General features: G+C 35.1%; 2 protein-coding genes across 6 annotated transcripts; one reads left to right on the forward strand and one right to left on the reverse strand.

The window, feature by feature from the left end:
- Nucleotides 1-844: 844 nt before the first annotated feature.
- Nucleotides 845-23,126, reverse strand: LOC145594831 (peptidyl-prolyl cis-trans isomerase CYP59-like). The gene is made up of 15 exons (XM_081651171.1): nt 23,025-23,126; nt 22,671-22,778; nt 21,298-21,402; nt 19,349-19,466; nt 19,168-19,218; nt 16,515-16,606; nt 16,300-16,399; nt 14,015-14,137; nt 13,843-13,920; nt 12,450-12,496; nt 12,314-12,369; nt 10,504-10,544; nt 3,525-3,621; nt 1,909-2,041; nt 845-1,819 (listed from the first exon to the last, which is right to left on the reverse strand). The coding sequence occupies exons 2-15, from the start codon at nt 22,766-22,768 to the stop codon at nt 1,288-1,290; spliced, it is 1,671 nt and encodes a 556-aa protein (XP_081507297.1). The 5' UTR covers nt 22,769-22,778; nt 23,025-23,126; the 3' UTR covers nt 845-1,287.
- On the forward strand, nt 4,824-9,281 carry LOC145593500 (aspartokinase 1, chloroplastic-like). 5 transcript variants are annotated; one of them, XR_014102747.1, is made up of 5 exons: nt 4,824-5,419; nt 6,154-6,194; nt 6,304-6,458; nt 6,760-7,567; nt 8,867-9,281. XR_014102747.1 is itself a non-coding variant. In XM_081649751.1 (4 exons), exons 1-4 carry the CDS (start codon nt 5,346-5,348, stop codon nt 6,886-6,888), a joined length of 399 nt encoding a protein of 132 aa, XP_081505877.1. In that variant the 5' UTR covers nt 4,824-5,345; the 3' UTR covers nt 6,889-9,281. The 5 variants fall into 5 exon arrangements, 2 of the variants coding, with proteins under 2 accessions (XP_081505877.1, XP_081505878.1); XR_014102749.1 differs by having other exon boundaries at nt 4,828-6,071; nt 7,463-7,567; XR_014102748.1 differs by having other exon boundaries at nt 4,828-5,419; nt 7,463-7,567.
- Nucleotides 23,127-24,608: the final 1,482 nt, after the last annotated feature.

The following is a 24,608-nucleotide window of genomic DNA, read 5'->3' on the forward strand; positions in this document are numbered from 1 at the left end:
GTGTGTCTTGACCCCGTCTGTATTTTCTGTGAGAAGAACCTGGAAAATCAGGAACACCTCTTTAGGGACTGTGAATGGTCATCTAGGATGTGGGCTGCATCATCATTGGGTCTCAACACTATGGCCAATACAGCAATACTCTTGTGGCGGTGGATACAGGATTGGGTTCTCATTCTAATAAAGGAGGATAGACCGGCTTGTGCGAGGATCAACTCTTTATTTGTAGGTCTTTGGGCGATCTGGACTTACAGGAATAAAATCATTTTTAGACAAGAGAGCCGAGAGCCGAGCAGACTCATGGAGATGATGAAAGCCTCGGAGAGTATCTGTAGAGAGGTGGTTGCTCATAGACTGGGTAGCAACGGATTGAAGAAGGAAATCTGCCACAAGACTCCCATTGCAGTGGATCTTGGTAGGGGGCATGTGGGAACTGTCCAAGCTGTTATTCATGTGGATGGTGCCTGGAAAAAGGCCAGAGCAGGGAAGAGCACGCCTCAATGTGGGATTGGCTGGATCTATAGGGATCCAGTACAAGGATGTGTACTGGAGACTAGAGAACTGGTTGTCCTATGTGATTCGGCCTTGCATACAGAGCTTAAGGGCCTTCTGGATGCGTTGGAATGGTCTCATGCACATTCTATCAGGGAAATTCATATCAAGTCAGATTGTCAGGTAGCTATCACCCTCCTTCGGAATCCATCATCAGGGCCAGCTCACCTGCAGCATTTGGTTCAGGACATCTGTAATATGGGTAGTCTATTTGATTTCTGTAATATTACCTATGTGTCTAGACAGGTTATCAGGGATGTTCATGACTTAGCTATCAAAGCTAGGAAAAGGGCTACCTAATGACCTTAGGTTTTGCTTAGTGCCTGTCAAAAAAATAAAAAAAAAAATAAATAAAATAAAAAATAAATAAATAAAATAAATCCTGTAGTAAACCTTAGCAAATTTCTTTGTATAACCCTGCTTTTAATCAAAGAAAGCCTATAAGTTGTTGATCATGCTCTTCGAAACTTCATACTTGCATCTCGTGAAAAAACATAAGAGAGATGGTAACTTTTAAATTTCCTACTCACCGAATTCACAATCGAAAATTTCATTACAAAATGGCCGATTTCTCTTCTTTTCAACTTTGTATCAGTTGGTGCTAGTGTTAATACTATTACAAACTGAGAATTCCAGCAGGGTTCTCGGTAAGCTAGGTATCGACACAAAATACAATAAGCAAGATCAAGAGGGCACTGTCTTAATCAGAAGCATCTCTACTAATCGGATCAACAAACTTCACCTCCTGTCAGTTCGCCGCCTCTCATTGTTGCCATGAGTGTAATCTCTTAAGCTTCTTCTCTGATTTTGCTCTTCCTTTCTGCTTGTCTCATAAAAATCTAAATCTCTCCTCCTATCCCTGTCCTTACTCCTATCAGCTCCATCTCTCTTGCTCAATTTATCTATATTTTCAATCATTTTTTTGTTATCCCCATCATTTTTCTTCTCTCGGCGATCCTGGTCAATCCTGCGATCATACCTACTCTCTTTTCGATTCCTGTCTTCCCTCCCATGACTTCTCTCTCTTTCCTTGCCTTCCCTGCCATGACTATTACCTCTCTCCCTTTCATCCCTTCGGCCACCATGCCCATCACGATCATCATTTTTGTATCGACGTCTCTCACTGTCCCTTAAGTCTCTATCACGCCTGTGCTTATCATCACCATGATCCCTCCTTTGTAATTTGTGTTTTTCCCTATCTTGCTCATAATCTCGGTGCCTCTTTTCTCTTTTTGGGCTTCCACCATCTTCATCAAACACCATCTCATAGCTGCAAAAATGGCAAGCATTGTTAGACATAGTAAAGAGCCACCCTCAAGGGGAAGGATGCAGATTCATCAATAGCCGCTGAAAACTAACCCTGCATCTTTATTTCCACCATGTTGCTGATTATCTTCTTTTAGAACATACTTCTGATGCTGACCAGGCATTTCTCCCATGGAGCAATCTTTTGCAACATGATCCAGTGCACCACATTTGAAGCACCCTCTTCCTACACACGACAGAAACAAGGCATTATAGAAGATATCATTGGTTTATCTTAGAGCTGTCAAATTTCCAATATGAAATAGGAATGGAGGGAAATAGTTCTTTGGTGGTAAACACAATGAATATTTGGTTGAAAATTTTAACTATCTTTTAGAGTTTTTTTGGTTGCAAACAGTGTTAAACAGATTTACGATCTATATACACCAGAGCTGTTACTTGGACTTGATACAAGTGATGGACTTTATTGTCAGACATGCCTAATTCCCCTAGGTTTTCTGCTGTTTTTGAGGATCATACTACACTCAACAAAGCGACACAGGTATGATGATGAAATGGATATGGCAATGTGTGAAGAATAATATAGGTGACCATAGGTCATCTATATTCGACTCTCCGCAGTTCCAGCTTCCAATACAAAACTGACAGGTACTATGTGTCTTGTCATTTTAGTGGAACCAAAACCTTATACAGTGCTTCCATGGCAATCACTTCTTCTCATACAAGAAGCCACAACTTTCAACTTTATTTGAGCCTACATTGGACTAACAGGTGACATAGGGAGCCTACACTACACCAGTCAGCCTTCTACTAGAAAGGCTATCCACAAAATAGAATCTATCTAGACCCCACCAATGGAAGAATTCATCATTCCACGTTCCCATATACGCCGTATTATAAATTGGCATAAAAGTTATAGCTAGGAACATGACAGCTGTGTATAACAATACTGACAAAAAGAGAATGACTTGTCCACACTCTCTCATGAAATTTGGAGTCTCTCCCGACTTAAAAGTTCCAAGTTCCAGGAGATTGTAATCAAATCTTACCTTTGTATACACAAGGTCACAAGTTGGAAGATAATGAAAAGAATGACATTTCATTTCATTACAAGGCATAAATAATGCAATGACCATAACAAGTGCAGAGTTGTGCTAGTGGCATCTCAGCTTTGCAATGTCTCAGGTCTTGCAACTGATAAAGTGGGAAAGTACCAATTCAACATTAAAATTCAAGTGTTTTCAGCTATGCCTTGTTAAGCATTTGTAGGGACTTAAAATATAAATCTAGGTTCCTAATGATTCTTGTATGTAACGTATAGTCGTATAGTATATGCATTATGGCTTCAACCACCAACATATTTTAAAAGCTGACGTGGTAATTTATAGTTTTATAATATATCTAGTGTGAATTTTTTGTACAGATATAGCCTCTATCATTATTTCATGCCCGGGCTGTTGCTTTATCCTACGGGTTGCTTTATCCTACGGAATTGGAACTATAAAGAAGATAATTGACCTTAACACACCTGTACTACATCTAACAATAAATAAATAATGAAATAACTTGGCATTTATGATAAATTACAATTAATACCTTCTTCCCAGCATCAACCGAATTACAGTGTTTCCAAACTCAAAGTAAGAGAAGAAAAATATTGGGGGGGGGGGGGGGGGGGGGGGTTGATAAGCAACAAATAGTTTTTTTACCTTGAGTTCCTTTCCGTCTGAATTGATTCCAGAGCTTAGAAACACTCTGACTAAAATCCACTTTTATCCTCCTATCATCAATAAGTGCATTGTCCATCTACAAGAAGATAAAGTACAAGTTACATAAGGTCCACCAAGCCCTATTCTCTTCTTTAAGGGTAGGATAGACAAACTAGTGAAATTGGAGCTTATAACCTGAAGCTAATTAAACACACATTAACATCACATAAGTATGAGGTGTATGACTTTCAAAGACGTAATTACAGCTTTAAGATATTGGAGTTGTCCATAGCACATCAATACAACCAAGAGATTGCACAAATGTTCTAGTAGATATCCCCTTGTGTTCAAGGCCTATAGATTATTCAATATCATACATGTGGGACAAACATGTTATATGTTACACATAGCAATCCCTCGCCCTCAATTTTATCATCGTACTTTCCCGTCTTAAGATATCCCCTCAAAAAACATCCACAAAACTTCGCATTTAGTTACTACTTCCATTTTATAATATTGCTCCACCGACTTTCAAATGTTCCAATGCACAACTTGAGCATTAATATATAAAACTATTTGTAAGTAAAAATTATAATAACCTGGTATTTTGAAGATGTATATTGAAATAATTCCAATAACATAGCATATGATAACAATTATTTGCTTATATTAGTTTCAAAAGGATAGTAAATGCAAGATATGTGAATAGTGAAGCCAAAGTTATTCTTGACCAAAATAATTTAAATCATAGTGCAGAGCAGTGACTATTAATTAGGTATCCTAGTACATGTGGAAACAAAAGTTAGTCCACAAGGTTCTGTATTATTAACACAATTGGGACACCGAACAAACAAGCGTGAGGCCAGTTATGTTCCGGACTAAGTTTCCTTATTTTCCAAGTATCTTATAATTCTTATTCCACCAGTTCAGATTGCATTTCCAAGAAATAGGAGATGATTATCAGTTTCTATTTTCCAAGTATCTTATTCCAACAGTTCAAATTGCATTCCCAAGAAAATAGGAGATGATTATCAGTTTCAATTCCCCCCCCCCCCCCTCTCTCTCTCTCTCTCTCTCTCTCTCTCTCTCATATCAACTTAAGAAACTTCTCACCCATTTTTATTCCTGAATCAGAGTAACCAAATTTGCTAAATCCCTCCGTTTTATGATCCGAAACATACCAAGAATTAGGTATCCCAAGTCTGTTCCTTTTCTTTCACATATCCTTACCCTTTTAAATCCCAGAACATGTGTTACTGTTTCAAATCTACAGTGTAGTGACGGTTATGCCCTTTGGTTTTTTTTTTTTTTTTTTTTTTTCCTTATTTTCCTTGTTGATTGACTTCAGTCTTCAACCCTGAATGCCTCATTCATGCTTTTTCCCCTTTCATGCTCTACCATTCATTTCTTCCATTTGCTTTCTCTGACCTTTGAATCGGTCTTTCAGTCTTTCTCACTCTCATTCCATCTCTCCTTTCTCACTTCAATTTCTCTCTCTTCACTCTCCACTCGCCTTTCCTCCCTCCATTTTTCGCACTCCCCCTTAGATTCTCTCTCTTCAATCGCCATTAATGTAAAGATCGAGCAACAACAACAACCATGTCGAAGATGAAGCATATACTTCGGAAGCTACTCATCGGTAACGACCATCACAACCGCCATCACTCGGCGGCTCGTCGGATACCTAATAATCGGACTCAGGAATCGGAGACTTCGACGGCGACGACTCCGCCGTCGTCTTTGTCAACGTCTTCATCACCGTCGTCGGTATCTTCGAGTCGAGTTATCGGATAGTAAGGGAATCGACGCCGGCGACGGAGAATGGTGGTGGAAATGTCAATAGAAGAAATCCTGCTGATTGACATTTTTGATCCTCCATTGAAGCAGCTTGCGAGGTATGTTGTTAATTATGTTGATTTTAATTTTTGATGTTGATGCACATAATTATGTTGATTTTAATTTTTGATGCTGATGCTCATAATTAACCCCTTGGCTGGGTTGATTTAAATTTTTTAGAATTTGGGGTTTTGTAAAAAAAAAAAAATGATCTTGCTTGTTTATTATATGGAGTACTATATATATATTTAATTGATTAAGTTATTGTAATGATTAATGAAGTTTACCCTGTATAATAGAAGTGATTTTTATTTTTGGGCATTTTGGAATTGAGGTAAAAATTTGGAGGTAATAGGCGGCGTTGGCTGTGATTTAGTGGGGAATTGAGGAATTAGTGATGTGGGGTTGTTGGTGCAAGAAGTTGGAGCAGCAGCAGGGCACTAGGGTTGCTGGTGGCTGGTGGCTGGTGGCTGCTGTTCGTGAGGGAGAAAGGAGTTGTGGTTGGGTGAGGTGGGGAATATGGCTCGTTGGTGGGGTGTGTGGGCGTTTTTGGTGGTGACAGTTGGCTGTGGTGGTCGGGAATTGGTGGAATCGGGGCTGTAGAAGGGTGGGGGTGTAATAGGGTCTGGTTGGTGGGGGGTATGTGGGAGTTTTGGGCTGGTGGGAAGGGGACATCCTGGAACTCATCCTTATTAAGGATCTTCATTATAGGTAACCAGAAAATCATAACAATAATAATAGCTTGTTTCTTATTCCTTTTTGATTCTAAAACTAAATTATTTGGTGCTTAAAGGATGGTGGCAAAGCTCGAAATCGATGTTTCTGTTGTATCTTGTAAGCGTTTTGTATACAATTCAAGTGTTTAGTATGCATTGTAAACACTTTCTTGGTTTGCCAGTAGTTTTTTTTTTTCTAATTAAGATTTTGTTTTTTCTTCCAAAAGCGCATTTAGAGGAATTAGAGCAGTTTCTCAGGGGTATTGCAATGATGAAGGAGCTCACTCTACGTACCAAGGATTATCTTGTTTCCTTTGGAGATTGTTTGTCCACAACAATCTTCGCCGCTTATATGAACAAAATCGGTGCCAAAGCACGCCAGGTATGTTATCAGCTTCATATTATATGATTATATATGTACTGATTGAACGTTCACAAAGTTATAATGTTTAATAGACCATTCATTGTAAATGAAAACTCCAGAGCATTTGTGTTCTATCTAGCTCACATCAACTTATTTATACTAATGCCAAAATCATAGGATTCAGTTATATTTTGCTCTTTTAGTAATATCACACCACAATTCATTTTTGTGGGGATCATGAACATGTTCAACTTTGATTACTATAGTCTTTTACTATAATCTTTTCCTATAATCTTTTAAACGCGCTCTTCTATCACAGAACAATAACATCAAAAAACCAACAAGCTTGCATCACATAACAAGTTTTACCTCTATAAAAAGTTTCAACAAAGGTAAAGCAATTCCAAATTCACTCTGTTCTAAAATTTGTCGAAATTCTAAAGCTTGACAGAGTAAATGGGTATTGCCTCTGTGAAGCTTGTTCTAAAACTTGTTGGAATTTTTAATTTTAACAGTAATAAATTGTTGGCTATATAGGTTAAGTTTTACCTCTATGGAAGAGCTAAAATAAAGTTTTTTGATGTTGATGCTTTAGAAGAATTAGCTTAACCTTGATTAGGTTGATTTTTATTTATTAAAATTTGAGGTTTTGGAAAAAAAAAAATGATCTTGCTTGTTTAGTGTAGTACTTTTGCTGATGAAATTATGCTAATGGGTGAAATTATTATCTGTTTTCATTTTGATATTCTTTGGCTGTACTTTAAGAAGTGATGTGGTCCAATGTAAACATCTTTTCTTCTGCTTTTTTTTTTTGTTGATATAATAGTAATTCCTTAATCTCATAAACCTTGTTTAGTTTTTATTTAGTTGAACATGTATTAAGGAAATCCCATTTAGTTGAAGGTATACAATCAAAGCTAATTGTATAAGGGTTTGTGTTTGCACCGTTATTATGAATTTGTGATTTGGAAATTTGTGTATTTTGTGGTTTTTTTGTTGAATTTACTTGTAAAAATGGCTAGGGACGTTGATGTTTGTTCAACTGCTTGTTTTCACTTTCGAGTTTTCTCCGATCCTCCATTGAAAGGAACTTCTGAACTTTCCCTTTCATTGAAGCAGCTTGCGAGGTAATTTGTTTTTCAATCATAAAATTTTGCAATTGCTAGGGTTTATCGATAATTAATTGAGTTAGTGTTCTCTTTTGAAGAAAAAAAAAAAATCAATACATTGAGATTAGAAATTATTACAAAAATTAAAAGATACAGCAAAAATGATCATACCCCGCTTCTTTGAGTAACCTCCCACTTAGCACGAAGTGCATTCTGAACATTCCTGGAACCTTGGGTCAATGAGATTGAGCAGCAACTAAAATCCTATAAAATCTAAATTTTCAAAACACAAAACTTCGGTCTATCATAGTTTCCCATAATCAAATCTAATTTTGAGAATATGATTTTTTTTTCTTGTTTTTTTAGATCTGTTTAACGAACTCACTCACTTGACTGGGATAAATTAGTCATTTGAAATTTGGGATGAATAATAAGACTGGGAAAATTGAGGGTATAGATGGTAGAACAAAGACTTTTGCGGTGGGCGGTTTAAGAGTTGAGAGCTACTAGGACCTTTTAAGTCCCAAGATCTAATCTAATACTTTATGAAATGTAATGGATATAAAGGCACATTTAGGATCATTTGCAGCTGCTTTGAAAGATAAAGGCGTTTGGGTAACGAATACTTAAACTTAACTACTTAAGGTGGTATATGATTGCAGTAGTGTAGTATCTTTAATTGTCTAAATTCAGGTCACACACAAATGATTTGGTGGCTTATAACTCCTGAGGTTATGCTAATTAACCACTGCTAGGTTATGAACCATGGGATTCTTCCAACTTTCTATTTATAATTTGAATAATTTTGAATCGATAATAAATCAGATTACAATAAACTGTAGTATTAGCTATAGTTGGTCAGCTTACTAAATAAAAATCATATTACACTTGTCAACCTCTCGCAACCCACAAAATATCTACTGCATTTAGCAACTAAACAACATGAATTATCTAGGAATATATATTTAATGCTTTGCTTTCCCGTTATATGTTTTTTAGCATTCAAGTATACGGGCTAGGCAAAATAGGTTTTATTTTACTACACTTAGTTTGGATTGAAGCAATTGGGTGGAAAAGAAAATAAGAGAAGGAAAGGAAGACAACAATTTCTTTAGTCAATTTCTTTTGTATAATTACAAGTAGTGAGAGTTCATGAAAATGGATTGATGCAAAGTCATGACTCAAGGTCATTAATTGAGTTTATTTTCATTGAATTTATACTCAAGCTCCCTGTATACATACATTGTAATATAAATTTTCAATATGTGTGCCATGAAAGTGGTGGTGTTTATTTTCTTATTTTATTTGATGTTGCAGGTTGATGATCATGTTAGTCTAAAATAATATTGAGGATTCAAAGCCACTAAAGGATACCGACCATGCAAATGTTGCTCGGTCTCTGGATGTGAAATCAGAACCAATTAAGCAAGATGAATATTGATGTGTAATAGAGGATAGTGCTTATTATTAGTAATCAAAGACAGCTTTTATTTCCACAAAGAATATGTAGTACAAGATGCCGCCTTTGTTGATGTATACAATTTTTTAAGGGTGAGCAACTTATTTAGGCATGATCAACTATTTTAGAGTAATATAATTTGAATATGATTTTTAGGAGTGAGAAAATTTTTTAGGGGTGCACCAATTATTTAGGAAAATTTGTAAATTACCACCCAAAAAGGGATCTTGTTTTGAAATTACCACTCATCAAAACTTTTATTTTAAATTACCACCCCATGCATTAAATTTTTTTTCAGATTACCACTTTTTTTTTGGAATTCTGGTGGAATTTCCATTTGAGGGCCTCACTTTATTAATTTCCCTCCTTTTTTTCTTCCTTTCCCTCGACCTAACCTTTTGGATGTTGTATTAAACGCAAAAAACAACTTCCCTCATCTATTCCTTCAATTAATTCATCCAAAAGCATCAATCTTTTCCCTTTTTCTTCCTTTACTTCTCTATTAAATACGCAAACTACCCCTAAAGGGTTGAATTAAAACCCTAACTTTTTTTTTGTTTGTTTTTTTTTTCCTGCAAATTGAATGCTTTGTTGTACTCGAATCAGCACAAATCTAACAAAAAAGCCCAATTAATTTCAGACAAGTACCCTAATTGCAAAAAACCCCCAATTTAATTGCCTCAAGAACCCTAATTCCTAAATATAACCATTTACCCCAATTATTGTTGGCGAAAAACCCAAAATTAAGGAGTGGATTCATACTTTAGATGCGAATTGAGAGTCTGCACTTCAGTAGATAAATTCTTCAAACAATAATAGCTGAAATTTGAGAAAATTTAGTTGAAATTGGGGCAAAAATCGTGAATTGAAGTTGGAGACTTTATAAAAAAGAAAATCAGGGAGGGAAACAGTCAAAAGAGTCTAATTAGCCGTTATTAGCCGTTGGGTGGGATCCCCAAACAGAAATTCCATTGGAATTCTAAAAAAGGTGGTAATCTGAAAACTTATTTAATTTAAGAAATGGTAATTTAAAATAAAATTTTTAACGGGTGGTAATTTCAAAACAAGTTCCTTTTTGGGTGGTAATTTACAAATTTTCCAATTATTTAAGGGTGAGCAAATTCTTTACAGGCAAGCAATTTATTAGTTGATTAATTACATAAATCTAAGGGTGATCAATTTAATGTCCTCCTTGTCCCATTGAATGCCCACATATTAACCTGTTTTTAATACAAAATCTAATACTATTGCACTACCCATTACATACATTACCTAAATTGGATTAGTAAGGTCCATCAATTTAACGAGGACATTAAATTCACTCATTCCGTGTTTATTGAGGTATCGCGCGCAACGCGCGCGATGGCTCAACTAGTATATATAAAATAACATAAAAAAATTATAAAATACTAGAAACCAAATTATTTAGTTATATCAATATAAGAATGTATGATGATTAGCAAAAATGTAATGTGTTTCCTCTACTATAACAAACCTTGAGGTAAGCTCGCTCGCAGGCGTCATTACTCTCAAACTCTGTTACATTTAAACATTACTGAGAAGTCAGTCATCACATATAGCTATTGAGTGATAATATGTAATTATAAAATATTTTAGCACGCATGAAGTAACATTCAATTTTTCAAATAAGCATCAACGATACTAAGTAGAAAAGAAACCAAGTAGAAGCATAAGGGCATTTCAGTGAGCTAAATGATTTTATCCATTGTAATCCTTCATTCAGTTCCATCTACCATTTAGTAACATAGAATGGTCAAAAAATCTTTTTAAAAAGGAACTTTGAAATATGCACTGGTCGTGCTATTCAATACATCTTTTTGCTAAGTTGCTAAGACTAATTAAACATTCATTCAAATTGTAGTTTGAATCTTAGTCCTTATGGTGCAAGTATTTCCAAGTTCATGGTATTTTTAGGTTTCCAAACTTATATCCAAAAGCTAAGGGTGTGGACAATAGAAGGTGCAAGTTTTTCCGGTCTAAGTTCAGATAACATGGAAAGCCACCTTTGCTATTCCGTTTTGCAAGAGATGAAGTGGATAGCGTAAGAGACAAGATGATTCATGTTTAATGAAGGGGGGTAAAGAACAGGTGAGAGTCTAACTAGGTGGGACCCTTCTAACAAAGAGCATTCACATTTAATAGAGGTAGCACTGGAGAGATAAGTTGAATTGCCATTGAACAAATGTCCAAACAGGTGCTTCGAAGTCCATATTTCTAAGGAAGTGGAAACTGATGGATGGTGGGAATTGTTATGGGCTTTGGATAACTCAGTGGCTTCCCCCTTCTTAATGATGGTTCAGATTTCTACTTGAGTAACGATCTGAAACAAGTATTTTTTATTGGCATAAAATAGCTGCATGATTCATGGGATTAAGTCTAGCAACTTTATATTTTTAATCTTAAATCTGAAGTTCTACAACTGCAAGTGCAAAATTTGGCTCTTTGACTCAAACTTAAAGATGGTAGATTAGTCATTCAGTTCGGAAAATTTTGGTCCGGTCCACATTTGGGTAAAAAGTTATTCTGGTCAGGTACATTTAGTCTTTGGTCATCTTCACTATTCACTATTCGGCTGTATTGCCATTTGGTTTGATATGCCAAATTTTATCATTATCACCCATAATATTTTCCAGGTTGGGTCGGTTCAAGTTAGGTCAACTGAATTATGAATTTTAAGTCCAAGCTTGGGTTAGAGAATTGGGCTATTAGGCACAGAAATGTTCGTCACAATGCATCTCTGCATCTTTGAAATGTATAGCCCATTCCAAAAACAAACATTCTGCATCAGAATGTGGTGAGGCATACAAGTATTTCTATATCCCCAAAATGACAAAAAGAAAAGATAGAAAAGAAAAAGGAAAAGTCGTATGAGTTATGTTATCGGAAGCTAAGCATCGATGACTTATTGTGAGTGAGATATACTTGGGATGGAGGGAATAAAAATTTGGAATTAAAAACTTGGGCTGGAGGGAATAAAAATTGATGAGTATGATTTAATTCCATTACAGAGAATGGGAAAAAGGGAATAGTGAACTAAACAAGCACAAATAAAAACAAAGAGAACATTTCCATTTGCTATTCTAGAAACCCTAAGTCCCTAACCAAACAGCCCCTTGCATGAAATTGCCATTACTGAACCTTAAGTGTCAGACCTCATACAGATTTACAAATGGCCCAGACCAAGTTATAGTTCTCATTTAACGCTAGCTTAAACTTATATACTGTGACTTTCACTCTCTTCTAGTAAATGCATACTCATATAAATCAAATAACATTCTACTAACCAATGAAAGCATAACAAAGGCTGTCACCAGTCTTGAAATCACGGATGACCTCAGCCCTGCAAGTAAACCAGTACAGTCAGAAGCAACCTTAAATTAATGGATGATCAATACTAAGGTAAATAGTATATTCACTTACGATGTAACAGTTCCAAAGCGTGAGAATATAGTATGCAAGTCCTCATCCTACATAAACAGTAAACATAAATATAAAATTACAGAGTACAGATAAAAACAAATATCAATTATCAAGCGTGAGAATATAGTATGCAAGTCCTCATCCTACATAAACAGTAAACAAAAATATTAAATTACAGAGTACAGATAAAAACAAATATCAATAATCATGAGGGAGTTAAAATGGCAACTCAGCTCCCAGCTACCAATATTAGGGCCTATGAGAATTGATTTGCATCTCTTCATATGAAGGTTGGGAAGGCATTTAGGGCATGGAACTAAGTACATGGTGTTCAAAGACTGTTCTAAAAGGAATTTTCAACATGCCAATCCATGATCTATTCCTACCATGTTTTGTAACATCACATCAGGCTTTGGATAATGGTTGTTATACAAGCGCATCAATCATTCCATTTCATTGTCAAAAGTCAAAACTGCTAAGCATATTGATATTAGATGAATTGCAAGATGGCAAAAACTAGATCAGAAAAGAGGAAAATGAAGAAGAAATTTGTAAAAATTGATGAACCAGAGTATGAAGAAAGCATAATATGGTGATTGTATAAATGCAGCTCAAGGGGAACAAACTTGCACAGCTTTCAAGAGGCTGGGAGACTATGGGTGTTCCAAAAAAAATCACTTAACTTGGCAGTTAGAGTTCAAAAATTAATAAAAAATAAAGATAACAAAATTATGTATATTTTAAAATTAATTAGTCAGGGTACCCAGCATAAAAATTAAGCTGCGTACTCAGTTCGGGTTAAGGGTGGTTTTCAGGTTGAGCAGGTACCCACTAACCAGGCTCCACAACATATTATTTTTATTGGAATTCGTACTTTTACAGCTGTTGTAAATTATACACAACCAAATATGGTTCCATTTCTGAAGTCATTCCCTATCTCTCATTCCACACCACTGCTAAAAGTTTAATAGAAGTTTACAAAATTTGGCAGTGGTAACAGCTATAGATTTGAATAGCACACCCATGGTGCGCCTAGCTAGGGCACGAAGAAAAATGCCTGGCAACAGTACGGCATAGTGATGCGGGAGCATCCTTGGAACCTACGAAATCAAGCGTGAGAATATAGTATCCCTCCCTCCCTAATGAAGTTTATTTTCCAGTATGTAAATTCACACTTCACAGCTTGATGATTAATGAGCAATGCAAGCAACCATGTGGCCATTACAGTTCAACCTCGATAAAAGTTCATTCTATTGTTCCTTCGGCAACACTAGTTTCAATGGGCAGCCTAATAGGAGTTCTCCTAGGTCCTAGCCGATAATTAACGGATCCAAAAATATAGATGGCAATTTAAAAAGAATTTTTTTTCTGAAAGGACATAGTGAAAACTCACCTCAGTCACCGGATTAAGTTTACAAACAAACAACACATTATCAGGAGGTTTTACATCAGCATCTGGAATGTCACCAATCTGTTACAAAATAGATATGAACATGCTTCTTTGGTTATCTTAATATTGTAAACAGATTAATTAGTTAGAAAAAAAAAATTGTGAAAATACATACACTCTCAAGAACGACAGCCCTAGAGTGTGCTTCCTTCGTACGTATAGCTTCCTCCAGCTCTTCTGGAGGTAGTTGTTCATCCATAGGTTCCCAATCATCTTCAAGTCTCACATCATCATCGACCTATGCATAAGAAACGCAACAAACACAAATAGAGAGTGCCAAAAAGAATTATAATATGGACAGGAAGTAAAGCAGATCATAACAAAAGTCTTAAAATTCAGAAAACAATGGAGCAAGAAGCTCAACCGGGTCTTAGTTCACCATATGGTGTAAGGTCAGCAACAGATATCAGTTCTAAAAGGTGCAAAGGTGTGCTGAGGAGAAAAGGTGTTCTCTGGATCCTAGGCACGAAGTACAAAATGTAAGGCAAAGAGCCGAAGATGCACACCTTTCTTGTATATTTTATCTTACACAAAAAACAAAAAACCTAAAATACAAACCTTAAATAGACAAATTGATGAAAGAGATGAGTCAGATGACACGTGAGCACGTGACTACTCGCTATGGAGCTAGCAATGGGTACAGCAGTAAATTGAAGAAGAATGCTGGAAGAGAAAAAAGAAGAGCTAGCCTCTATAGAGAAAGGGATTATTTCTACAAGAGTGAGAGATAAAGAGAGAAGGTAATATCAAAGAAGAGTGAGAGACAGATCGGAATGATCATGGACGACCACCTTGTTCACCGGAGCTATGGTGGTCTTTGATGATATATTTCTGCCTTGACTTGCCTAGTAGGCTATCAGGCTAGTACCCAAGGTGCAATTTTAAAGCTAAGAACACATTTATGAAAGAGTTTAGCTTTCCTTCAACTAAAACATTGTGTATTACTCTTGAGTCCAAAGGCTTCAAAATTGGGATTAATGCAAGCAAACATATATGTGAAGAGGCATGTTTGAGTATTATAAGTGCTAAAGATTGAACAATGACAAATTCATGCCGGAGGATAATAAATTGTATCGATTGTCAAGTATGGATAGTGTCTGGCTGCTGCAGCCCGAATACTTGGTTCAGCACATATATTAAGAGTCCTATTTACGCTCTTGAAGACTGATAGAGGAAAAGGCATAACAAGAATTCTACAGCAATCATGTCTTCAGGATAGGATCAGGCTGAAGGATTTAATGTTTCAGCCCATATGATTTTGCCTCAATCTCTTATTTCAAGGTGATAAACAAGATATTTAATAGCTTTTGCAGGAATTCTTTGAGGATCAACACAAGCTTTATTACACACATTACTAAAAAAATCTCAACAAGACAGCTGACCAAAATTCTCGTGCTTTTTTTAGGGGAAAAATGTTCAATATGGCTCTTGTTGCTAAAAGGAGGCAATGTAGTTTCTATCTTTAAGTTGGAGTTTTACGAGAGTTATGAAACGTTTGATTGAAATTTATGAATTTGAACAAGGTAACAAATCAAAAAGCTTTTATTCTGTACAGAGGAAATGGTCGTTCGGCTGTTTGTCTTCTGCTTGGCAGCCTAGAAGGTAGTTCTGGGATTCGATCAGATTGACAAGAGGTTGTTCTCTCTTGGTCTCTCCTATTCCACAATGGTTACTAATCCCCTAAGTTATCTCTTGCCAAAGGACAGACTTTGGGCATGATGAAGGATTTGTGGGTGAGGAGGTAGGAATACGTCAGTTTCCCATCATCAATTTGCTGATGACATCACTCCTCTCCAAAAATTGTACATGCATTAGAGTTCCAATGACAAGTACATTGGACAACTTGTACATGCAACAATCTCTTTTGAGTAGATTACTAAATTATATACTTCCTCCGTTTCTTAATACTTGCAACACTTCCCTAAAATGGAAATGTCACAATACTTGCAACACACTATAATTGGAAAGTTATTTTGAGGAACAATTGCACTATTTTCCTTATTTAAAGTACATGGCCCACTAAATTATACTTTTACTAATCTCTCACCCCATTTTAAAGTATATTAAACCATGTGAACCCCACTTTTATTAAATACCGTGAAAAAGAGTGTGTTGCAAAATCTTCCTAGGAACAGGCATGTGAGCAGAGTCTAGAGTCTAGAGTATCCACAATTGTTTTACCACATGGAGCCCCAAGTAAACCATGGTATATTTCCAAATAAAAAGATGATTATAAAATAAGACATATATAGCAATGGCTCCTTTTGTCAAAAAAAATACGCAAATCTAATAATTAAAAATAAAAAAATAAAAAAATAAAAAAATAAATAAAAAAAAACAAGCTAGTTGACAGAAGACACTCATCATATGATATTAAAGAAATTGAAATAAAACTATTACCTCTTCTTTTGGTTTGCCTTCTGGTGAAGCATCAGGTATAAAACTGGACAGCTGGGGAGGGTCTTCAAAAGGATCGTCAAGTACGTAAGTATGCTTTATTCTGTTGAGATACAATAAACATAAAAAAAACACATGTAGAGATGCAGTATTAGAATTATGGTCATAAATAGATCAAACTAATTTGAATCACAAAAATTTATACTAAAGATGACCACCTTATATTCTTAAATGGTCTTCCCTTCTCATCCAAATAAGCTTCATTTATTCTAGTCAGTGTTTCATGACCTTCTGCAATCTCCCCAAAGACCTAGTCAACATTTAAGGTACCCTTGTCACTTTAGATGATCATGCGTCAATAACAATATACACAACCACCATGGGACTGAAGTGTTAGACCTTCAGAGACAAGTAACAACCATCATTCAGTCCCTTCCCTTCCAAAAACGCTCAATGGCTAGTTTAGTAAAGATAAAAGGTAGTGGATGAAAATAGGACAATAAAAATGACACAAAGAACACGCCACCAAATGTTGAAAGAACCCCATGCAAAGGATTGCATTTTCTAATTGGTTTTGAGGAAATGTCAAGTCATCTAAACTAAAAGAAGCCTTTTTATAAAATGATTATGACATATACAATGCGCGAGAAGGTAAGGTAGATTGTTGGTCCAAATTTTTGTAATCTATCAAAAATTATTACAGAAAAAATGATTGACCATGCATGGTAAATGACGCATATACTTCCTTTCACCACTCACAATGCAACAATAGCTGGTTTCAAAATAAAAATAACAAGGACCGTATGCCTGATCAAAGGCCCAAATTAAGCGGCATCAATGTTAATCTTCACTTCCGAGCATTATAAAATTTCTTCTTTTCACATAGGAAAAATTGTCAAGAACAACCCGCCTAGTAGGTCATTTTGTCAACAACTACTCGCTTAAAAATTTTGATTAAAAAGCCTACCCACTAAATTTAAAAAGTTTGACTAGCACTACCCATTTTGGTTTTCCGACAACAAAATCCGATGAGTGGGGCTCACTTTTATTTTTTCTTTAAAATTTAATCACAAAATGATGAATCACTCAATTAAGAAGCCAAAACAAGTGAATTTAACATCAATTTAAAAGCATTACATACCTATTAATAAAAACCACAATTACTTTCGCCCTCTTTAATTGGCGAAATATTGAAAGTTGTGTTTTTAGGGTGAGTCGTTGTAATGGGATTAGGTTTGTTGTTATATACGAGGTTTAGGCTTAAGTTTTGGAAGGAAAAAAATAAAATTCGGCCACACTTGCCGGATTTTGTTGCCGGAAAACTAGAATGGGTAGTACTACTCAAACATTTTAAATTTAGAAGGTAATTTTTTTAATAAAAAATTTAAGCGAGTAGTTGTTGACAAAATGACCCATTAGGTGGGTAGTTCTTGACAATTTCACAAGTTCTTGAAGTATGCTTTTGAATAGAACTGTAAAGTCTGTAATAGACAGGAGATGAAAGTATTTCTCGTAAAGTGATCTTGCTTTAATAAAGCTACTTCCACTTTCCACGACCATGACAAATGAGAGTCAACAGAAAACGGGGAGAACTGAGTAGGACAATCTACCCTGAAATAGAAAACAGAGTTTCAACTGGTTCTATTTCTACAGATCTCCCATGGTATTACATTTCAGCCATGACTGTATTATAAAGGATATTGAACTTAACCAATCAAGAAGGTATCCAAGATTTTTACCATGAACCATGTATATTTTGAAAAACCTAACTGCCTTAGCCTAGAAGGGGCTTCAATAAAATGTTTGGCCAATCCACGATAATTCATTTGATAAGTCCCCCAATAAAGAAGCATGAATTTGTGCTCAAAATAAACACCAAAAAAGTTGCCTCTAAACACGGCATCAATAATTCTCTGTCGCCCCTCCATCCAAGCACCACAAATTGTACTTTTACAAATTCAAAACAGTAAAGGGAAAAAAACAACAACAAAAACAAAAATTACCATCTCCAACATTCCATATACCGTCAAAACTCAAGATTATTGATTTGTCTAAGAGAAATCCTTGCTGAAGGAAAATAGTTTTGCACCCTAAAAGATGAAGTCATAGAATATAAAACAAAATGCTTCCATTTTTTCTTTCCTTCTTTGAATTCCAGAGCAAATGGGGCTATAGGAGCAGTGTTTGAAAAGGAGGCGCTGAGGTGCAAGGCATTAGGGGTCATGCGCTTTTGTGGTCTAGGCGAGATGATTTTGATGAGACGCGCTCAAAGATTTTAATCAGAAATTTTTTATTGTTTATGCGCCTCACTTCAACAAAGCAGAGAACTCTGAAATGTGTTGGTGCGCCTTGAGCCTTTTTATACATTGTATGGAAATAATAATTAATGATTCTCAATGCCGTGAATTTTGTTGATAATCTCTTTAACGAAAATCACAGACTACTTGAAGTTTTTATGTTTCACGATGATGTTTGAAACTGTTAATGTTACAGTCTTATACAAATCACACATTGCAACATACACTGATTCTTTTACATAACCAACCACACATGTAAGCAGTAAAATTCCTTTTTTTTTCTTTTTTTATGCATGCACACACACACAAAATTTTTTAAAAAAAAATAAAAGTTCTTCTGCTACCAAAGAAAGAAGAAATTTAAAACTATGAGTTCAACTATTGATTTCTTGATCACATGCCTCAGTCTACAAAGAGCCAAAAAACTAGCTAACCTATGACTCAGGACATCCTTATAACCAGTCAACGAAGGATATAAAGCATAGATCAAAAGTAGGAGAAAGAAAGACTAAGAGACGGAAAGGGGATTAAGGAGTTAGCTGACGTATGAAGTCGCTGGAAAATATTCACTTACAGTATGCTTCTCGTCGAGGTAGTCAAGCTCATCTCTTAATGTTATGTAGAACTGCAAGTAGAATCAGTATCATAAGATGAAATTCTGAATGAAGAAAATATTGTACTAATGCTAACAAGCAAATTATTATTTCAAATCCAAGATGTGTCAGAATAAAGTTAAAGTACGCTAACTCCTATACCTGGGATGCATTCAAATTCTCCCCAGCACTAGCCATTGCAACAGTACCCTTTTTTGAGTGCTTCACGTCAGGGTAAATTTCATCTTTGAAGAACCGAGCTTGGTCACCATATAAAAACCTAAAAGAAATATTGACGTTATTTCATGCATATAATCAATAAAGTTTTGGTTTCAGATCATTTTTAGGTTGGCTCTTTTTAGATATTGGGTGGACAACCCCATAATATTCGGCTTTACTTAAACCAACGATCAAGGGAACTAAATTTATTCCATATACAAAAAGTTGCATTATTCAATTTTTAAGCAAATAAATGTATAATTCAACACAAAAGCATAGATACTCAAGTTTTTGAATATACGTTAACAGTAATGGTGACAAATAGCACGGTCATTCCATTTATTATTTCTAATTATGGCAAAAGTTGTACTATTTGTATATTATGTAAAAGTAAATGCATGATACAATAAAAATGCATACCAAAGTACTCGAGTTAACCATAATGAGAAACAAACGGGAAAAAGCCAAAAAAGAAAAAAAAACATAAAAATCCACCCAAATCAAAATGCTTCAAAGTTCTAACACAAGCATAGAGAACCACATAAGACTCGTGTTCCAGCCTTTCTTCAGTGTTTCATGACATCATAATGAGGAGACCTGGTTAGGGGATAGTGTGGGAGTGGGAATAAGTAGAAATGAGTATTAAGCAACGATAAAGAGTCAATAGTTGGAAGGTGGGAAAAGTAGATAAATTATTGTTAACTTTATTTAGGAGAATCAAAGTCGAGTCGGATTTTCCCCAGATTTTGCGTCATAATTTCATGTTCAAAATCCAAATACATATTAGATTTTCAGGTCATTTTGGGGGAATGAAAATTTTTGCAAGTGTTAAAAAGCACTAGACAAAGGTTTCTACACCACTACCACCACCCCCAAAGAAAAAAGAGGGGAACTTTCTATGATATCCTTAAACTAAAAACAACTTATCAATATGATCTTGACATTAACGAAGTAAGCCTCAAGTAAAAAAATAAAAAAATAAAAAATAAAAAAAAATCTCTATTAAACCCTATAAGACAATTGCGGGTTCCATCCCAATTGTCAAAAAAGTGTAACATCTACAGCTTGCTGCTCTGTCTTTAGGGTTAACTTAGGAAATGTATTACCAAAACCTGAGCAATATTTTTTATGGAATGGGAACCAAATATAAAAGGTCAGGGATCCAGTAATGTAGGTCTCATTACCACTAGCATATGCTCCATAAAAACCTAGTTTGGTAGTGACAAGCATGCAAAAGTTATAAACTATAAAGAGTGTAGATAGAGAGAAATTTGATCAACACACATATCCAAACTTCTTAATACTTTATCTAATTCTTTTAACTAAATCAGAACAAAGTTTACAATCCTGTTCAAATGTCCTTTCCACCTTTTTATTTCCACCCATGTACTACCATATCCAAACATATCATAGATGAAGCCCTATAAAGGCTAGAATATATCTTTGCATTATTATCCTATTCTTTAACCCTTTGCTTATGTCAACATCCCGGAAAGAAGATGAAGGAATAAAACTAATTTCAAGTAACCTACAATGATTTCCTGTTTTGTACTTTCGATAAGATACTATGATATTTTGCTTGTAAAAGATTTATGATTGATACCTAATTTAAGAGTAGCCAAATGTAAATCAGTAGGGATTGCAATACATAAATTCTATATCAACCCCAAAAAAGAAAAAGGGCAAGTGAGGAAAAATTAATGCATGAAGTAATAAGAGAACCAGATTTCATACTGAACCAAAACTGAGGGCTGTTAATTTCATTATGCCAATTAGAGCCCCATCGATAAATCATTTTCTTTAATAAGAGGACAAGGAAAAGAAAAAATAAAATAAAAAAGAACCTCAACTTTCATACCAGATGACTAATTACATTATTAGACAATACATACTTATAGATAGAGTCGCCGCCACTTCCTGTTCCAGTTGGATCACCAGTCTGAGCAGTAAAATCCTTCTGCACTGTGTGAAATAAACAACCATTGTAGTATTTGATCCTGCATAAATAAACATAATGCAATTCCTTAATTTTATGTACTTGTATTATTTTATTTACAAATTAGGCTATATGTAAGCACCTAATAACGCTTTTAAAAAATATGGTAAAGTTCTTAGATGATTATATAGATGTCATCTTACAAAATCTTGAGCACTTACAGCTAGCTCACGATAATTGTTTTAATCAATCATTTACTTAACGCAAAACTACAAGTACCAAGACTACCAACACTAAACATCAGAAACTTGCATCAACCCATCCAAACCCCCTACAGATCACCTATTAACCTTCCCTTAACAAAACCAATAGCATATCCAATAATTAAAAAAGGAAACATATGATGCTCAATATAACAACAAAAAAAAAGTCCCGCAGATATACTCGGTTACTTTGACAAGGCAGTCAAAATACAGATTGTGATTTCACCAATAACATCTGCAATTCACTACATCAAAAATCATTGCACATCAAGTAGAACCAAAAATAAGGGGCAAGGACTTTATAGGCAGCAGAAAATAACATATCCCAAGTGTACATTGCGCAAGCTTCTAGCATCTTCAACATCCAATCCCGTCAATAGTAAGAAGGGGAAAATTGAAGACAGAAGCACAGAACCCATTCAAATTCATCACCCTAATGCTAATAACTTAAGGCATAACTTCCTACGAAATATACATAATAGCCTCTAGAAATACATGCTTTTATGCCCAAAACTCCCAACAACCTAAACAAAAGTCCCATGGCAACACAAACCCACACCCCTGGCTATTTTTAATTAATTAATACTGGGCTAATATCTAAGTAACAACATCTAATTTCATCACAACCTCTAGTATTACTCAAGTTCATGCCCGAAAGAGCCATTTTGTAAAGCCCAGAATTCATTGCAGCACAATTAAATAACAACACACCCCACCGTCTCAATTTGTCAATCTTTAATTCCATCGCAGCCTATAGTATTACAAGAGTTTGTGCCCAAAAGAGCCAATTTGCCACACTCGCGTTTGTCACGGCTAAACAAACACAAACACCCTAGCCAATTCCCCCTACCCCTCCCAATCTCATACACACTGAAATAACCCCACAACAACAACAACAAAATTTTATCCCCAATTGCTTCCTAACTCTAAATTTCCTATACAACTAAGGGATTTTATAGTACCCAAGAAATCAACACAAAAGTTACACAGAAAAATAAGAAAAATTTACTCGAAGCAAAAATAAAATGGATCATAACAAAGAACAAGGGAAGGGGGAAGAACTTACTTGCAAAGCTTTAAGAAGTTTTTGCATGTTAACGGACAACGTTCAGTGAACAAGTCGATAACAAATTCACCCAAACTTGTTTCCACCATAACCGACATTGTCCCTTCTCTAACAATTAGCAAAAAGGTAACAATCAGAAATAATTCAATTTTCATAGTTTCGTCTCAACATTCAAGGGGTTTTGCAGCAAATTATCAACCAAATTTGAATCAATCATCAAATTAAATTATTCTTGCAAAAGAATTTGGATAGCAAACAGTTCAATAATCAATCCACTTTAAATTCTATAAATAAAATTAATGATTTACACTAGAATGTGAAACTGATATTCGATGATTAAGAAAAGTATCTTACCTGAGAAGCTGCTTCAATGGAGAAGAGAAAGCTCAAAAGCTGCTTCAATGGAGTATTCCGACTTCCGATTAGGAGAGAGACAGTGAGAAGGCGAGATTGCGAGAATGGTTAAGTCTCAGCCCTGCACGGTGCTATGCTGCTTTGTCCAAGTACAGGGGCAACAATGGTATTTTGCATCACTTTTAAATTTAAGTCAGTGTATGTAAATACGGTATACGTATCTAAATACACATATAAAAGTCGAAGCTACCCGTTTGAATTGTATTTCCCCGTTTCCTCTTCTTCCATCTTCTCGTTTTCCCGCTTTGTGTCGAATTCATCCTCCATTGTAGTGTCATCTTCTCCACTTTTGTCGAAGATAATTACCAGTTTGCAATGCCAAACCAATGAAGGGAAGAGGTCAGTTCAATTTTCAAATTTTACGTGATTAGGGTTTATTTATTTTGCGACTGAGTGATTAGGGTTTTCAGTAGAGTTGTATGATAACGTCATCGGGTAATTATGTAATAACCGTATTTTTTAATGTATTTTATAAATTATTTATTTAATCATAAAATGTATTTTGGGTTAAACTATTTTAATTATAAGCAAAAACAAGTTTTAATATTTAGGTCAATAAGTATTTAATCCAAACGTAGCACATTTTTACAATAAGGTCAATCATCCATTCATTCTATTTATTTATTTATTTGGGCCAATTATTTCTCCATCATATCATTTCTTATGAGGCCCAAATAATTCTAATTTACCTTACTCTATAAATACCTCTTAAATCCCAAAAAATTGCCACACAAAAGTCAAAGAGGTAAATTTCCTTTCATTTCCTTTTTTTTTCTTTTTCTTTTCTTTTCTTTCTCTTTCTTTCTTTGCTTCACGTGTAAATGCAGCGGCCTGCCACCGCATAGACTGCCGTTGTCGCTGCTCCGCTTGCCGCTGTTTGTCTGTCGGCGATCGACCAACCTACCAGCGGCTGACCATCCACCGAACCACCTTCTTCCTCCCTTCTCGATCTATCCTCTCTATTATTTTATTTATCTTGATAATTATATTTATGTGTATTTGATTTTTTAATTGTATAAAGTAAGTTAAATTAGTATTAAAAACATGTTCTAATGAATGCAAACTATAAATTTCAGATTATTAATTTGATTTATCTTTCAGATTTTATAAAGTTAGGGTTTTTGATTTATCAAAGACATGATTTATATAGTTCTTTTTTTTTTTTTTTGAATGGTGATTTATATGGTTCTAATATCAAATAAATTTGGGGCTTTTAATTACTTAGTGTTTCTAATTGATAATTGAGTATAAAAGTAGGTTTTGATGAAGTTTTAAGGGGTTTTTAATTAGTTTATAATGCTAAAAATTGGCCCTAAGTGTTGATTTTGATGATTTTACATAAAAGGGTTTAATTACCCATTAAAAGATATGTTAATTAGGAGTTTTAAAATAATTTTTAGATTATTATAAGTGGTTTAAAGTGAGTTTAAGTTGCTGGAAATTGTGTGTACCAGGGTAATTAATGTAATCTATAGTCCCTCTATGTAGGAGACTAGCTTCGCGAAGTGTTCTATTATATTCGGC

The sequence above is a fragment of the Chenopodium album genome, chromosome 19 (genome assembly GCF_948465745.1).
Source record: "Chenopodium album chromosome 19, dcCheAlbu1.1, whole genome shotgun sequence".
In the NCBI taxonomy this organism is placed as follows: Eukaryota; Viridiplantae; Streptophyta; class Magnoliopsida; order Caryophyllales; family Amaranthaceae; genus Chenopodium; species Chenopodium album.

Coding starts and splice junctions, on each gene's coding strand:
- LOC145593500 (XM_081649751.1), top strand. CDS start 5,346: ATGGTGGTGGAAATGTCAATAGAAGAAATCCTGCTGATTGACATTTTT. Junction 6,195..6,303: donor CGATGTTTCTGTTGTATCTT/GTAAGCGTTTTG, acceptor TTCTTCCAAAAG/CGCATTTAGAGGAATTAGAG. Junction 6,459..6,759: donor TCGGTGCCAAAGCACGCCAG/GTATGTTATCAG, acceptor CTTCTATCACAG/AACAATAACATCAAAAAACC.
- LOC145594831 (XM_081651171.1), bottom strand. CDS start 22,768: ATGTCGGTTATGGTGGAAACAAGTTTGGGTGAATTTGTTATCGACTTG. Junction 19,219..19,348: donor AGAATTTGAATGCATCCCAG/GTATAGGAGTTA, acceptor TTCTACTTGCAG/TTCTACATAACATTAAGAGA. Junction 3,622..10,503: donor GCGAGCGAGCTTACCTCAAG/GTTTGTTATAGT, acceptor ATCTTCTTGTAG/ATGGACAATGCACTTATTGA.